At 49.4% G+C, this 14,501-nt stretch overlaps 6 protein-coding genes across 6 annotated transcripts; 2 read left to right on the top strand and 4 right to left on the bottom strand.

Annotated features, from left to right (window-relative positions):
* Positions 1 to 515: 515 nt before the first annotated feature.
* BDV59DRAFT_193705 (acyl-CoA thioesterase) lies at positions 516 to 1,399 on the bottom strand (the record flags this gene model as incomplete). The annotated part of the gene is made up of 2 exons (XM_073692270.1): positions 516 to 1,256; positions 1,316 to 1,399. 2 exons carry the CDS (start codon positions 1,397 to 1,399, stop codon positions 516 to 518), a joined length of 825 nt encoding a protein of 274 aa, XP_073547288.1.
* Positions 1,400 to 1,916: 517 nt separating this feature from the next.
* BDV59DRAFT_202647 (uncharacterized protein) lies at positions 1,917 to 2,941 on the bottom strand (the record flags this gene model as incomplete). The annotated part of the gene is made up of 2 exons (XM_073694087.1): positions 1,917 to 2,325; positions 2,376 to 2,941. The coding sequence occupies 2 exons, from the start codon at positions 2,939 to 2,941 to the stop codon at positions 1,917 to 1,919; spliced, it is 975 nt and encodes a 324-aa protein (XP_073547287.1).
* A 685-nt stretch (positions 2,942 to 3,626) lies between these two features.
* BDV59DRAFT_202646 (DUF1996 domain-containing protein) lies at positions 3,627 to 4,686 on the bottom strand (the record flags this gene model as incomplete). Its single annotated transcript, XM_073694086.1, has 2 exons — positions 3,627 to 4,384; positions 4,443 to 4,686. The coding sequence occupies 2 exons, from the start codon at positions 4,684 to 4,686 to the stop codon at positions 3,627 to 3,629; spliced, it is 1,002 nt and encodes a 333-aa protein (XP_073547286.1).
* A 1,372-nt stretch (positions 4,687 to 6,058) lies between these two features.
* On the top strand, positions 6,059 to 7,765 carry BDV59DRAFT_202645 (MDR family MFS transporter; the record flags this gene model as incomplete). Its single annotated transcript, XM_073694085.1, has 5 exons — positions 6,059 to 6,365; positions 6,416 to 6,939; positions 6,988 to 7,309; positions 7,360 to 7,502; positions 7,574 to 7,765. The coding sequence occupies 5 exons, from the start codon at positions 6,059 to 6,061 to the stop codon at positions 7,763 to 7,765; spliced, it is 1,488 nt and encodes a 495-aa protein (XP_073547285.1).
* Positions 7,766 to 7,822: 57 nt separating this feature from the next.
* Positions 7,823 to 10,339, top strand: BDV59DRAFT_208261 (putative choline transport protein; the record flags this gene model as incomplete). The annotated part of the gene is made up of 6 exons (XM_073695175.1): positions 7,823 to 8,322; positions 8,600 to 9,151; positions 9,208 to 9,547; positions 9,618 to 9,892; positions 9,948 to 10,181; positions 10,239 to 10,339. Exons 1-6 carry the CDS (start codon positions 8,205 to 8,207, stop codon positions 10,337 to 10,339), a joined length of 1,620 nt encoding a protein of 539 aa, XP_073547284.1. The 5' UTR covers positions 7,823 to 8,204.
* A 163-nt stretch (positions 10,340 to 10,502) lies between these two features.
* Positions 10,503 to 12,772, bottom strand: BDV59DRAFT_208260 (alpha-L-arabinofuranosidase A; the record flags this gene model as incomplete). Its single annotated transcript, XM_073695174.1, has 8 exons — positions 10,503 to 10,850; positions 10,900 to 11,007; positions 11,068 to 11,222; positions 11,271 to 11,690; positions 11,742 to 11,931; positions 11,980 to 12,096; positions 12,145 to 12,600; positions 12,650 to 12,772. 8 exons carry the CDS (start codon positions 12,770 to 12,772, stop codon positions 10,503 to 10,505), a joined length of 1,917 nt encoding a protein of 638 aa, XP_073547283.1.
* Positions 12,773 to 14,501: the final 1,729 nt, after the last annotated feature.

The following is a 14,501-nucleotide window of genomic DNA, read 5'->3' as shown; positions in this document are numbered from 1 at the left end:
GGGAGAGAGGAATGCAATCCTGTTGGCGCATTGGCGTTGTAGGTTTCGATTCTGTGTTAAGCTCGGTTGAAATGCGGTGGCTAGGCAATAAAAATTGTCGAGCAGACAGTAATTTTCCGATACCATCATCGGAATCGCTAGGTGCTCTGCTCATATCTATGCTTTGGTCGGGAGTCCGAGGAGCGGCAAACCGAGGCCGAAAGGATTAACAATCCACTTGGTCTCGTTTCTGAGAATAGATGGAACCGGCTCAACAGGTAGAGTGATACTGTGATCGTGGGCACTTAGGAATGCAGCAGACTGTGGCCGAGGGTGTCCCAGGGATAATGTAATCGCCTCGGCTCGACGGGGATCGTTGGGGTTCAAAAGTGGATCAGGAGGCAAACTTAATCATCTCCACTGTCTCTCAACATCCCCCTCTGCAGACGTATCCTGTGCGCAAGTATAGATCTACCAATGATACCAATGCTAACTAAAATAATAGTAGACAAATTCGAATTTTTATTTCGCAACCACTACCGCCAAAGCAGATCGGTATACATTCCAAGTATCTTCGTAACATCTCCGTCAAATGCATTGTGTACTGCATCCCAACCAGACTTCAACTGTGCAGTCTCAAGATCATGCTTCCGCCGCACCTCTATGGAACGGGAAAGTTCTTGCTGGTCATTGTCTTCTTCTGTCCCTAATGATGGAAGAAGCCCACAGGCACGAAGCATCTTCTCCGGCGGGAATGTCTTCCGTCCTTGCTTGAATACATAGCGTGAGACAGCTGACGCAAATATTTTCTTCTGTAAGTGGTCGCCGAGCGTTTTGATCTGTGTTGGGATTCCCTGCGTATTATTTGCTTGTAGATGGCATTGGCAGGAGTGAGCTACCCCTCTCTCGACAAAGTGCGATACAATATATAGCCATTTTTCGTCCCAGCTGAGCACCCGTGACCAGATCTCGTAAGGCTGATATGGTTTGATTTCTCGGCGGAACACACATTGTACACCGCTCAAGATCATTACCGCAGTGTCCGGCCCGGGCTTATAGGAGATGCCTTGTCGGAACAGGAGAAGACTCAGATTTCCCCGCGACATGTCCAGGTCGGTGAAATAGGTGGAGTTCGACTTGTGAATATTATAATCACATTCCGTAAGCGGTGATCTTGTGCGATGAACCGCAGGGAGAAATAGACACTCTGGGCTCAATTGCTCCTTGGTCATGGGAGATACAAGAAGACGGGCCGTTAGGGTACGAAAGAAGCGAAGCTGGAGGTGTTTTATTAGGAACAGAAATCCCTATCCTAAAACACCTGGGTAACACTTACGTGCCACATAAAAGGAAGATTCTTGTATGCAATTATGAGAACGCATAGTGTAACTGGTATCCAGTTGCCGCCAATACTGTCCATGTTGTGTTAGGTCTTAGTAAACCTCGTTGCGTGTGTGACTTCTATGTTGGAAATACTTCCCAAACTAGGGGTGTCAGGGGATCCTTTTATCACCGTAAGGCCAGTAACGCTATCGTTTTTGTTGGGATTCACAGCCAACCTAGTGGATCAAAAGGCTCGGTTGACTTCCATGTCGGAAACACGGATCACAATTATATTTAGTTCTGATATTATCATCATCCGTGTATCCTACACACTCGCGAATATACGCCCAGGATGAGTGTATACTCCGGCAAAACGTCATCAAACTGCCATTACATATACATGTCCTTAGATCCGGCTTATATAGCTTAGATAAAATCCATAGTCATATTCCTTCAGCGGCTCTCTTCTACGCATACTGTCAGGTTAATTGTCCAACTGGTAGGATAGCGGTATACAGGTCAGCGAATCAAAATGGAATTATTGACTTAAAACCCATGAGAATAAGGAATTGTATATCATTGGAACGAGCGCTGTTATTACATCTTATAATACCTCACGCGTGGAAAGGGCATCCAGTGACAAAGTTCTGAAGCTTCAGCTCATCAAAGATAGCCTGCATCTCTTCCCGCCCTCTCTTCTCCTGTGCAGTAGGGCCAATACTCCACAAGTCATATCCGGAGTCTCTGTATGGTCCATTCTCTACTGGAACAGATCCACTACCGAAAAGTCGTACAAAGAGAGCCTTGAGACCCCACCGATTCTTAAATGTTGGCTTCACATACCATGGATGGGCAATCCAGAAATTCACCGTCCACAACCCAGTGGAAGGGTCCTTGGAATCATTGAGCAACCTCACAGCCAAGAAATCTGGACGGGGGAAGAAGAAGTATCGCAATAGGAAACGACGGATTGTTATAATTGCATTCACGGCTGTTGAAACAAGAAAGCCTGGTTGTTCAATTCTGAGGCTCTGTCAGTGGCATATCACGGGAAATATTGATAGCGTACTTACCCCATGCTTATTCGCATATGATCATCCAGCTTGGTGCTTATAACACGCTCTATTACTGGCCGCAAAAGCGCCGGCATGTTGAACTTTGCCAGGTCTACCAGACGGCGGCCAATTGCGCGGGTAGATTCGGTGGGCTTTGCAGCCTTTTTTTCATAAGACAGCGTCCAGTCGTGCAGTTCTTGGGCGAAATGCCCACCATCTTTCCAGCCAGACTGATAAGATGGAAGATACGTGAACGGGATTTCCATTGCATCTCCCAGGGCCTTGTGAAAGACACCAATTGCGCATTTTTCGACTTCACTTAATTTGCGCCATTCATATCGATCGACTGATCGCACTATATCGACAACCGCGGATCCAAGTGTGTGTAGCATGTCTTCGTCAAGAATTTTACCGGCTTTTCTATATCGCGCATGCAGGTAATTCATTCGTGCGATCCCCAAGAGATGCGACTCCGACCCAGGCTCTCGATCGTGGACTTCATTCAAGACTACTTCAGTGTCTGCTGCGCGCTTGGATGCATTCTTTTCGTTGAGTTGACCGGTCGCAACGAATAACTTTGTCATTGTGGGGATTGATCCCGTCTTCAAAAGTGGTTAGCTGTACCTTATCCGCAGAAAGTCGCGCTTTGTGAGCATACCTTCAATAGGGACAATTTCATTGCATTGTGGAAAGTGTAGGGAAACTCGAGTTCTCGCATTTCTCGAACGATCCGATGCGCCTCTCTGACTGTCATGCTCGACAGTGGAAGGCCCGTGGCCTTAAAGCGCGATTCAATTTCATGGCATCGTTGGAAACGGAAGCACCTAACCAACAGCATATAGATTCCGACAACCGATAAGCCCGTGACAAGTGTATGATAATTGACTAGCAATTCAATCGACTCCATTATGAAGATTGGCACGAATCCGATATACACCGCTGTGGAAGGGGGCAGGATAGTCCTCCGTCATGTCTTATATATATCTCTCCTCTCTTCTGTCGCACGTGGAACGGTAGGTAGTGTTGGGGCGTGTTTCCGAGATATTATAATCCTCTCTTGCCGAGGGGTAACCAGTACCAAAAGATCAGACGGACACTCAAATGATATCAGTTATTTACATTTTGCCACGTGAAAATAGAAAATTGTAGTAGCATTATTAGCCAGATAATTATATTACAATCTTGATCCCTGAAGCGAGGCTTGGTAAGCGGTAAATTAATACATTAATATAGAAGATCAGTCCTTTGTTCCAATGCGAACGTTCCATATCAGAACCGGCGATGTTTTGCCGAGTGACGCTTGTAGGAAGAAACTGTGGCATTCTGCACAATGGTTGCATTCTGGTGCATCATGCGCAGACTCTCGTAATAATCACTTGTTCCGTGCGAGGGATCGCTATCATGGGGAGTATGCTTGCACACAGAGCCAGAGTCTCCTTCACCTAGAGGACCCTCAATTCTGAAATAACCGGACTTGGAGTCGTTGTCCACGAAGTTCTGCGCAGCCTCTGGCAGCCACCCGTTGATGAAGTCGCCATGTGTGCAATAAGACGAACCGCAGGCCAACTCAAGAGGGGGAACGCCTGACCAGCCATCGGGAAGAATGTCACGGAGATCGTAACGAATGGAGAAACGAGGCTGCGGAATGCGATACATTCCGCGAGGGCAATAATTCTCTCCATAGCCCTCGTTATAGTCAGGGTTGCCCGAATACGCCGACTCAAGGGTATCCGGGTTGACGCAGTCATGGAATAGCAGAAGAGTTTGCAAATGGGTCGAGCAGGTCTTGGTGGGAAAGGCGGCAGGGTCCTTGTCTTCTTCGGAGTCATCGCCTTCGCAAAACCAGGAGATGCCCGCGCGGTCATCCACGTGCGCCTGCGCTATGGCAGATGCGTTGCCGGCCACATCCTTGTAGTTCTCTGGGAAAGGAATCTCCGCATATGCGAGGTTCTCGTAATAAGCGCTGAAACGCATGGGGACTATGGGAGTATAATTCCGTCCATCGACATGATAGAGAGTGGGAACCCCTGGAGTATGGTTAGACTTTTAAGAAACTTGAACCTATGCACCCTCATAGGAGCTTACAGTACGCAGAGAAATCGTTAGGGTTTCTGGCGCTAGAGCAACCCTTCCGCAACTCCGCCGACGTGGTGGTATTGACATTGACAGCATCTGACCCAAAGAATGTATGCATATGGCTGGTGTATTGGCCGGGCAGAACAATGGGATCAATGTTTTTCAGCATGAAGAAATCGCAGGTTGTAACAGTATACGCCTGAGTAACGGATGCCACCAGGGCAGATGATAAAAGCAAACGAACATTTTGCATGGTTGCCATCAGATAACGATATGAGCACAAGAGAAACGAAAGAAAAGATGGAACGTGAAAGCTTTTTAGGAGATAACAAGGCTATATACTGGGTCTAGTGGCTACTCGGCAGTTCTCCTTCAGCCGTTCCTCCATTTTCAATGAAACATCACAAACACTCGGCAGTTTTAGAATGATGGGAAGATAGTGCTTGACAGCTACCTGAATCAGGCAATTATGGGGACTGTTGGAACCTTTGAAAGTGCAAGTGGAAAGGATCTACTTGGGGCCACAAGGAGGGAGAGCATTGGCGTTTCACCTTAGCGCCGGCTGTTTCGCTTGATAGTGTTTACCCTCTACGCAGAGCTCGCAACCCACTCGCGGATTATCCGAAGATTGTAGCAATGCAGTTGTGATCGCTGGGGAGTGAACCATTTTGAGTAACATAGATTAAATTGTGGATACTGTTTGGTTGTACGTGTTCCTGTTTATGGAAGCTGGAGCTTTGATCATACCCTGAAAGGTATCGGTCAAAGCTCCAAGTGAGTGACCGTCTCTGACTCGCCTGGGTACTACGTAGTGATCCTGATGCTCGGCCGAAATACCAATTCTATCAATAATAATATGTGAAGGATAGAACCTGATATAACATTGGGCAGGTCAAAGCTCCAAGAATCATTCTAATCAAAGGGCAACAACGTTGGGGTTTTTTGGCGTGAGGTTATAGGACTCATAGCCAGTCCGTTACAAGGCTGTAGATGGAATCTGTCGCCTCTCGATGATCCAGTATATACCTTGTCTATGTGGCCTCAGTCAATAATGAATCCATTGTTCTTTGACGAGATAAAATGTCGGTCCAATAGGGTCGCTCGGATTGTGCCATTGCGGAAATCGATGTCGCCAAACGGGTTGTGATTGGCCATAGAACAGAGATCACCCGTGGCACCTGCCACATTGGGTCCCCGCCCTGTTCCATATGCCCAATGACCATTGACCAGTGGGCCAGACACAGTTTTCGTTTCTCTAATCGGAATTTGCTTTTCTTCTTCCTTCCCCGCATATATTCGGTTCTTCCATCTGTTCATCTTCCTGTGTTCGCCGCTGATATCGCTGTTGATATAATATAGACTGGAAGAATCAGAGTTAGCAAAAACCTAACTCACGATCGACGCCACCATGCGCCCGTCTGCGCAGCAATATACTTCCATCGAATCATCGTCCCACGAGGATGTAGAACCCGGGATACCACAAGAGGAGCAACCACTTCTGCGTTCCGAGGAGGCAGCCTGGAAGCCACCAAAGGGATTTGTGTGGATTCAAATTGGTTGGTATTCCCTTGTGGTGAAGAACCTCTCTTATACTCAATTCCAGGCTAACCAAACCCATAGCCATCATGTCAAACGTCTTTCTCTCGGGCTTCGATGGTACCATTACCGCCTCTACTTATGCGGTCATAAGCTCAGAGTTCAATGCGGCCAATACGGCCTCATGGTTGACAACATCCTATTTGATCACAAGCACTGCCTTTCAGCCTCTGTATGGGCGCTTCTCCGATATATTCGGTCGCCGCACCTCCTTTTTCACAGCTACGATTACCTTCATGGTTGGCTGTTTGGGATGTGGTGTGGCCAAAGATATAACGGTTCTCAACTTAATGAGAGCTTTAACTGGAATCGGCGGCGGTGGCCTCATGACCATGGGTACGTCCGCACCTCTTACATGATATTCGAACGTAGCTAACCTTCCCAAGCCACCATCGTAAACTCTGACCTCATTCCGTTCCGTCATCGGGGCATGTATCAGGCGTTGCAGAATGGTATGCATGGTTTTGGCTCAATATGTGGTGCCGCCTTTGGTGGTTCAATTGTAGATACCATCGGGTGGAGATGGTGTTTTCTCATGCAAGTCCCGATCGGACTTCTCGCCCTAGTCACCGGTCACCTAGTCATACACCTCCCCAAAAATGCCGAGGCTGTCGAACAGACTCAAGGATTCCGCGCAATTTGGAAGGTAGTCGATTTCTCTGGTGCCCTTTTCTTGATTCTAGGCCTGTCCAGTCAATTGGTTGGTTTGAGCTTGGGTGGTAACGAGCTCCCCTGGTCCAACATTTGGGTCATCTCGTCTCTTGTTGGCAGTGTTGTTCTCCTCGGTCTTTTCATGTTGATAGAGACCAAAACCACTGCCATCCCTCTGATTCCTCCTCGGATGCTACAGGGTGTCCTACCCATCGCGACTCAGATCGCCAATGTCTGTGTCGGAATGGCTGCGTACGCGGTAAGTCTTCACCTTTGCTGGCCTGCAGAACTACACTAACAAAACCAGTTCCTCTTCACGCTCCCATTACTCTTCCAGGTCATCCTGTTGGAATCTGCAACCAAGGCTGGCGCGAGACTAGCGGTGCCATCGCTAGCTACCCCAATCGGAGGTCTTATTTCCGGCATCGTCATGTCTCGCTGGGGAAAGTTGGCGTACCTCGTGCGTGCTGGAACAATCCTCATGTGCCTCGGAAACTTGATGGTCATGTTCATCCAGTTCAATGATGCGCCCTGGAAGTACTTTGCCTATGTCATTCCCGCCAGTCTCGGCCAGGGTATTGTGTACCCTGGGATTCTTTTCACTTTCCTCGCCGCGTTTGACCATGCGGGTACGTGTTCTAATGATGTATTAATGAACCCATATTCTAACACTTCAAAGACCATGCGGTGTCCGCATCTACCGTTTATTTAGTGCGCTCCTTGGGTACCGTGTGGGGAGTTGCCATCACTTCGACCATTGTGCAGAACACTTTGCGCTCAGGCCTTGCAGAGGCCTTGAGTGGAATACCAGACAAATGGAAAGTAACATCCCTTTCGTTGCGTGTGACTGCTAGTGGAAGCACAAGCTGATCAACTGTCCAATTTCTGTCCAGGTCATTGATGATATTCGACACTCCGTGTCGGCCATCCATAGTTTACCGCCGGAGATCCAAATGGCAGCGCGATTGGTGTACTATCGAGGCATCCGTCTGTCATTTTTGGCATCAGCGAGCTTTGGCTTCGTGGCAGTCATTGCCGCACTCTTCACTAAGGGTAAGGGCTTGCAGCGCTCCAACGATGCTTAAAACCATCAGCGATAGCTCGAGATGGATCCCGTAACGGCCGGACTCAGCCAGTGGGGAATACGAGGAACAGCAACGAAGGTAGGTTGCAAGTGGAGCAGGACGAGGACGTCGAACAGGCTTGACGGTAACAAAGACATTTCCCGTCCCCGGATTACGCTTTCGTTTTAGATTGATTTACTATATAGACTAGTGGAATTCAGACCATAGCTTGGTTCGATATTCCGCGATGCGGAGAGAATCCATTACCGAGGATTTTGAACGACGCCACCTCCGCAAATTTTGAGGTGGCTCGGAATGAAGAGCGGAAGATCCGTAAGCCTAGTTGCCATTAGATGAGTGATGATTTATAAATTCGTCGGGACCCCCTAATTCTGGGGTTGAAAATGCGGGGAAGACCAGGCTGCAAAGTTAACACTCCACTCATATCATCCCGTCCACGATGGTGGACGTAGAAATTCCGCCCCTGGTTCCGCACTACAAACAGTTGGAGATACTTTGCACTGATCATCGATGGTTATCTGGCTGGACGGATTGGGGTATCCTGCGCAATCTCCACGGTCCTCTGATAGAATATCTCGGAACCTCGATAAGCGTTCCGACAGCTTATCATCTCCACGTTCACATTATGTAGTCGATTTGACTATCCTTCCTTCGGGCTTTTAGTCGACGACTCATTGCCCTGAAGAAACGGTGGTGATCTGCCCCATGTCCTGATCCATGGCTCCTTAAAACATACAATCTTCCCCGGCGTAGATCGTCTCGGTTCATTCCCCCTTCCACCCCTCTCCCCATATACAGTACTTATGGAGGTAGACAAAACGAAGCACCTCACAGACAAAAATGAGCTCGAAGTTGAGCTGGCGAACGGCCAGGTTGCCGTTACGGGCAATCTGGAGATGCCCCTGAAGCGGAAATTCAGTATACTCAGTATCATCGCTGTCGGGTATAACATCACAAACAGCTGGGTGGCCATTGCGGCTAGTTTTGCCATTGCTATCAAATCTGGTGGTGCATTATCATTGTTATACGGCATTATTCTCGTCACGTTCGCAATGCTCTGCACTGGTCTTACCCTTGCCGAGTTAGCCAGTGTGTACCCCACTGCTGGTGGTCAGTACCATTTCACCTCGATCCTGGCATCACAGCGATTTAGTCGGGGCCTGTCATATTTCAGTGGACTTGCAGCGGTCTTTGCGTGGATCACGCTAGGAGCATCGATCTGTATATCCGCCACACAGGCCCTCATGGCCATTGTGATCCGATGGCTACCGACCTACGAGCCCAAAGACTGGCATTTCTTCCTAGTGTATGAGTTGTTCAATGCTGTGGTCGTTGTCTATAATATCTTCCTCACGAATAAGACCCTTTGGGTATATAATGCTGGCTGTACGCTCCAACACCCTCACGCCTGTGGGCCAACACTAACCTTCGGTGTGATACAGTTATCCTTTCCCTAGCCACCTTCGTTGTTATCACCATCACCTGCCCGGCCACCGCGTCTGCAGAAATAGACTCCACAAAAGTCTGGTCATACTTTGTCAATGGATCTGGCGGCTGGCCCGATGGAATCTCCTTCCTCACGGGTCTGTCCACGCCGCAATTCATGTTGTCCGGTCTAGACGCAACTCTCCACCTCGCAGAGGAATGTCTGGAGCCCGAGAGAATTGTCCCCAAGGCAGTGATAGTCACAGTGATAGTTGGATTCTTCACCGCGTTCCCTTTTGCTATCGGGATTATCTATAGTTATAATAATGTGTCAGCGTCCCTTGACACTCCAACAGGGTACGGTCCATCCTTTTTGATCCTGCCATATATACCCGAAAAGAACAAGCCGCTCTGACACATAATACAGGTATCCGATGTACTACATCTGGGAGAAAGCCACGCAATCCCCAGCGGCCGCAACTGTCTTCATGGCAGCGACCTTCACCGTCTCATGTGTCGCCTTGAACGCCGTGCACCAGACTTCCTCCCGACTAACCTGGTCATTCGCTCGAGATGAAGCCCTCTTTTTCTCCCGCAAGATAGCCGCTGTGAGTCCTACACTCAGCGTTCCGGTGCATTCCATCATACTGGACGGTGTGCTGGTCGGGTTGGTGGGAATTGTATACGTCTGCTCTTCGACGGGTGAGTATGCATGCTTTGTACCTTCCGCAGGCAGAAACTAACCAATGGCACACAGCCTTCAACGCTTTCATCGGCTCGACAGTCATGGTGGCGCAAATCTCCTATGCTGTTCCCGCAGCCCTCCTCATTATCCGTCGTCGATCGACTACTTTCCTTCCGTCAACACGGACATTCAAGCTCCCAGATGTTGTCGGGTACGTCGTCAACGCCATGACGATCGTCTGGGCAATTGTTATCACCGTGTTCTTTTGCTTTCCCACCGCACTCCCGGTTACCGGTGGGAATATGAGTAGGATTCTGCAATGCTCTAGTTGGAATACCGATGGACTGACATTCCGTTTACTAGATTATGCTGCCGTCGTGCTGGTTGTGATGCTTATCCTTGGCGTGATCAACTGGTTTGTCTACGCCCGGAAATGGTACCACGGGCCTCGGCTTGAGATCTAACTGGTGTACATCCTGTTTTTACGAAGAATATAACGAGCTGTCTATTCAATCCTTTGCATAAAAGCAGTGGGCGTATGTGCCATTGTGAGATCTAGTGTAATACTCTAAGCTAGAACACTGCAATCTAGTCGACACGCCAGAGCGTGGTTCTATTCCCACGCAACTACTCAGTCTGCAGAACAGCAATGCTCAGGTTCGGCAGGCTGAAGCTGAAGGCGCCCCCTTTGCCGGCCTTTAGCTTCGACACCTTCTGGCTGACGATATTCGGGCCGCCGACCTCATTCATAGAGAAGGCATCGGGGGCAGTCAGCACGGTCAATTCGGCCTGCGTTCCGGCCTTGACTCCGTCAAAAGTCAGCGAGACGGGGACGTCACTCGTACTGTTGTAGACGGCGGCCTTGAAAATGTGCGATTGCGTCTCATTGTTCAGACCAGCGACGTAGTACAGAGGGCCGAAAGGGGTCTCCGATGACGCGGGGAGGGTGTTGGTCATGTGGGAGTGGGAGAATAGCTAATGTACATGTTAGGTTGTACTATGCGATAGTAGGCAATAGACATACGTTGTATAGGTGCCAGCTGGTCGACCGAGCGGTCTGAGACGGGTCTGCATTAAAGGCAAGGAAGGTCGGCGACCACTGGTAGTTATCAAGGTTCATCATGAATGGGGCCTGGTAGTGCGGTTAGCCGTTGCTCCTCCTCGCGGGTATACTGCGATGTGTTGGACTCACGTAGGTGGCTCCAATGATCTTGTCTGCGTTGCGCTCGGCTCCAATAAGGAACACGCCCTCCGCCACTGTCGCGATCCACCAGGGGTACAGCGAAAAGTTCGTGTCGCTCCAGTCGATGCCCTCGCCGTTGTTGAACTCGGTAGCCGCAATTTCACCTGTTCCTCATTAGCATGTTGGGCATCCACAATACATGGATGACTCACCTAAGAGGATGGGATGATCCGGGCTCATCTGGTCGAAGAAGTTGAACCGAGAGACGAAGTAGTCCGGGATGTCGTACAGGTGGTAATCGCCACCTGCGTCGCCAGGGAGGGTCATCTCGATGGTGGATGCAATCACTGTCATATCGGGGTATTTTGCCTTGATGGCGTCGTAGAACATCTGGAACCGGTAGGCCTTGTACGAAGCCAATCCGTTGTTGAGATTATCCTCGTTGCCGATTTCTACAAATCGGACCTTCCATGGCTTAGGATGTCCGATGGATGCCCGCAGAGCGCCGTATTCGGTGTCCACGGACCCCATCAGGAATTCAAGCTCGTTCAGCGCATCTTGGACGTAGAAGTCGAGCTCGTCTTCTGGGATGAGAGCGCCGTTCAAGGCCATGCCTCCCCAGACTGCGAGGACTATCGCGACAGTTAGGGCTTGCCTCTAAATACATGCGTCTATGTACTTACTAGGCTCAATTTCGAGATCGTCGCACCATTCCATGTACTCTACGAGACCCATGCCGCCCGTCTCCTGGTATGCCCAGGTAGTTGCACGGCCAGGGCGGTCTTTGAGGGGCCCGATGGTTTCGTTCCATTTCCAGCGGCCATCAATGAAATTGCCTTCAAGATTGTTGCCTCCGGGGAAACGGAGGAATTTCTGTATCATTAGCATGTCAAGTTATAGGCGAAATGTACTAAAACTCACAGGGTTGAAATCTTTCATTGCCTGCATCAGGTCCTTCCGAAGGCCATTGGGACGGTTGTTCCAGGTCGGAGGGAACAAACTGATGAGGTTGAAGTCCAAGGACCCATCTGGCGTTTTCTACATTCTGTCAGTCACTGGATTTCCAGAGAAACCACCTTCACTCACCCCTGCGTCGAATGAAAGTGTAAAGGTGTTTTTCGTGTTTGGTGCATCCTTATGCGGAATGAGAGTGAACTCGTGTTGGGTCCACCCACCACGGCTACTCTTGGAGCGGATCTTGGTGCTGGCAAACACTTCACCTGTTTCTTTAGACTCAATCGAAGCAATGAAGAATCCATCGTAGGAGCCCTTCACATAGAAGGAGCCGCTGTACTTCTGCTTTCTCACGTCAATGCCCCACCATCCCAAATTGGTCAGACCGGTTCTACTGGAACGGCCGCTGACATGGACGGAGGTCGGCAATGCAGAGGAGAGCGGCTGGCTAAGATTCTTCAGGGCAAGGGAGGTCCCGTTGAGAGCAACCCAACCATCCAGATTGGACGGATACACGGAACCACCTTGGAAGGCACGGTTGCGGATCAACTCTGCGTAGAGGCCACCTTCACCGCAGTGGTTGATCTCCTAGACGAATGTTAGTCCTGTTCGTAGAGTGGGAGTTATATGCCCATACCTCCTCCATGATGCCATATTGCAGGTTAGTGGTGAAATTGCCTCCGGAGGAGGCGACAGAGATGTCAACGGCTGCACTGCAGGCTGCCAGGAGTGGTAGGAGGAACAGCTTGCGAAACACCATGGCTTCTCCACAGCTACGTGTCGCTGTAATGTGCAATCTGTCGATCGTAGCACGAGATTGAGGAGGCCTTCCGGGATGGGACGATCCCAGGAATGTTATATAGCCCGGACGTGGACTCCAAGCATTTTACCCTCAACCCCGGACACCCCACATTGTTGACAGCGGAATAGAGGGCAATTGGGGACTGAATGGGCGGGGAGCATATGCCTGGAATTCCATAGCGTGTAGAGAATCGGCGCGCTAGTTTCTTCTTGTAGTAAAAGTCCTTGAGGGGTAACCAGGGGTCCAGTAGCTCGTCCAGTTTGAAGTCCCGGACTGGCCGGAAATTCCCCCGAAATGAATAGTATACTTTTTAGTCTAAGAGGGATAATTGCGATGGTACAGGTACATCGTAGCGTGGTATGATCCTGGTTAGGCAGGTCGTTAAGTGATTTTCAGGGGAGTCGACGATCTGGCCAGTGAGGTTGATGCATACGCAGGTAAATTGCAGGATTCAATGTGTCTGGTCACGAATAAAATGATCGGCCAGGAGAACCCCGCATCTTCAGGCGCATCGAGGTGCAGAAGACACGATCAGAAGCGTGAAGTAATTTTTCCGTCTGTCAAACGTTGATTGCCGACGTTTTCCCGAAATATCATTATTTAGGCATGCCCTGAAAACTTCCCGCCTGGGAATTCAAACTATAAGCCGAGCCACTTCACTGTTGACACACATAGCTGGTCTTCCTATGCATTACGGGTGGAGTCAGTTCTTGGCCGGGCTACATCAGCTACTCTGGGCCTTATTTTCATACCCACATAGGTAAGCGCTTCTTGGAATACATCACTGCATGAGACAAGAAAGCCCCATAGGAGCCAGGTCGAGCAGGTTTCCTAGAGACCAAGGGTGTGGTTATATCAAACGCAGGGGATTCAATGCAATTTCCTATGTTTTTAATGGATTTAGCATACCCCAGACTCGTATCTCTTCTACCCAATAACAAAGGTTAAAACTCCAGAATCCGGATTTCTACTCTGCGAAGCTGGGTGAATGTGTGCAAAAGTCCGCATTAACCATAATACATGACGCAGAAGGCACTGCTTGGAAAAAGCTGACCTTATCCGTTAAGGGGCATGGGAGATTCTCCGGAGAATGATCAAAAGAGACTGGGGCATGTCAACGATCCGATGAGAACCGAGGGATGTATTTGTGTGGTACAAATTCAAAAACACCCCAAAGCATAATAAACTGGCCCTCCAGCAATCTAACCAGCAGTATTGACGATCATATTAGGAGCACTAGAACGATTGTCTCGCCAAATACCGCGTCCACAAAAAGCAAACCCTAATATATGGAACACAGGACCAAAAAAAAAGACTCCGTATAACTCGAGGAAGGCCAGCAGAATTCGAAACGGAAGCTGGTGGACATTGAAAAGGGTCGTACGCATCAAAGGAATCGTCACGGGAACGGCGCTTCCTATTTCCCCCACGCCCAATTCAGGATATATCGACGCGCGATGTATGATGAAGATCGTATCATCGAAGGTCGCATATCGATCGGACGGGAGGTTTAGCACATCTCACAGCACTCGATGCACTCGAAGCAGCATTCGCAGGTCTCTTCGCAGAGGAAACAGCAGCACAGAGTGGCCAGGCTGTAGAGGAAACGAGATTAGTACGGAGATGGTTCGAAGAGATGGGATCAATATACCAAGCTCCAAGACATCCGCGGTCTTTCTTCCCAGAT

The sequence above is a fragment of the Aspergillus ambiguus genome (assembly GCF_047715705.1).
Source record: "Aspergillus ambiguus strain CBS 117.58 unplaced genomic scaffold BDV59scaffold_19, whole genome shotgun sequence".
Taxonomy (NCBI): Eukaryota; Fungi; Ascomycota; class Eurotiomycetes; order Eurotiales; family Aspergillaceae; genus Aspergillus; species Aspergillus ambiguus.
The sequence above is the reverse complement of the archived record's forward strand: the minus strand, read 5'-3'. Positions and strand labels throughout refer to the sequence as shown.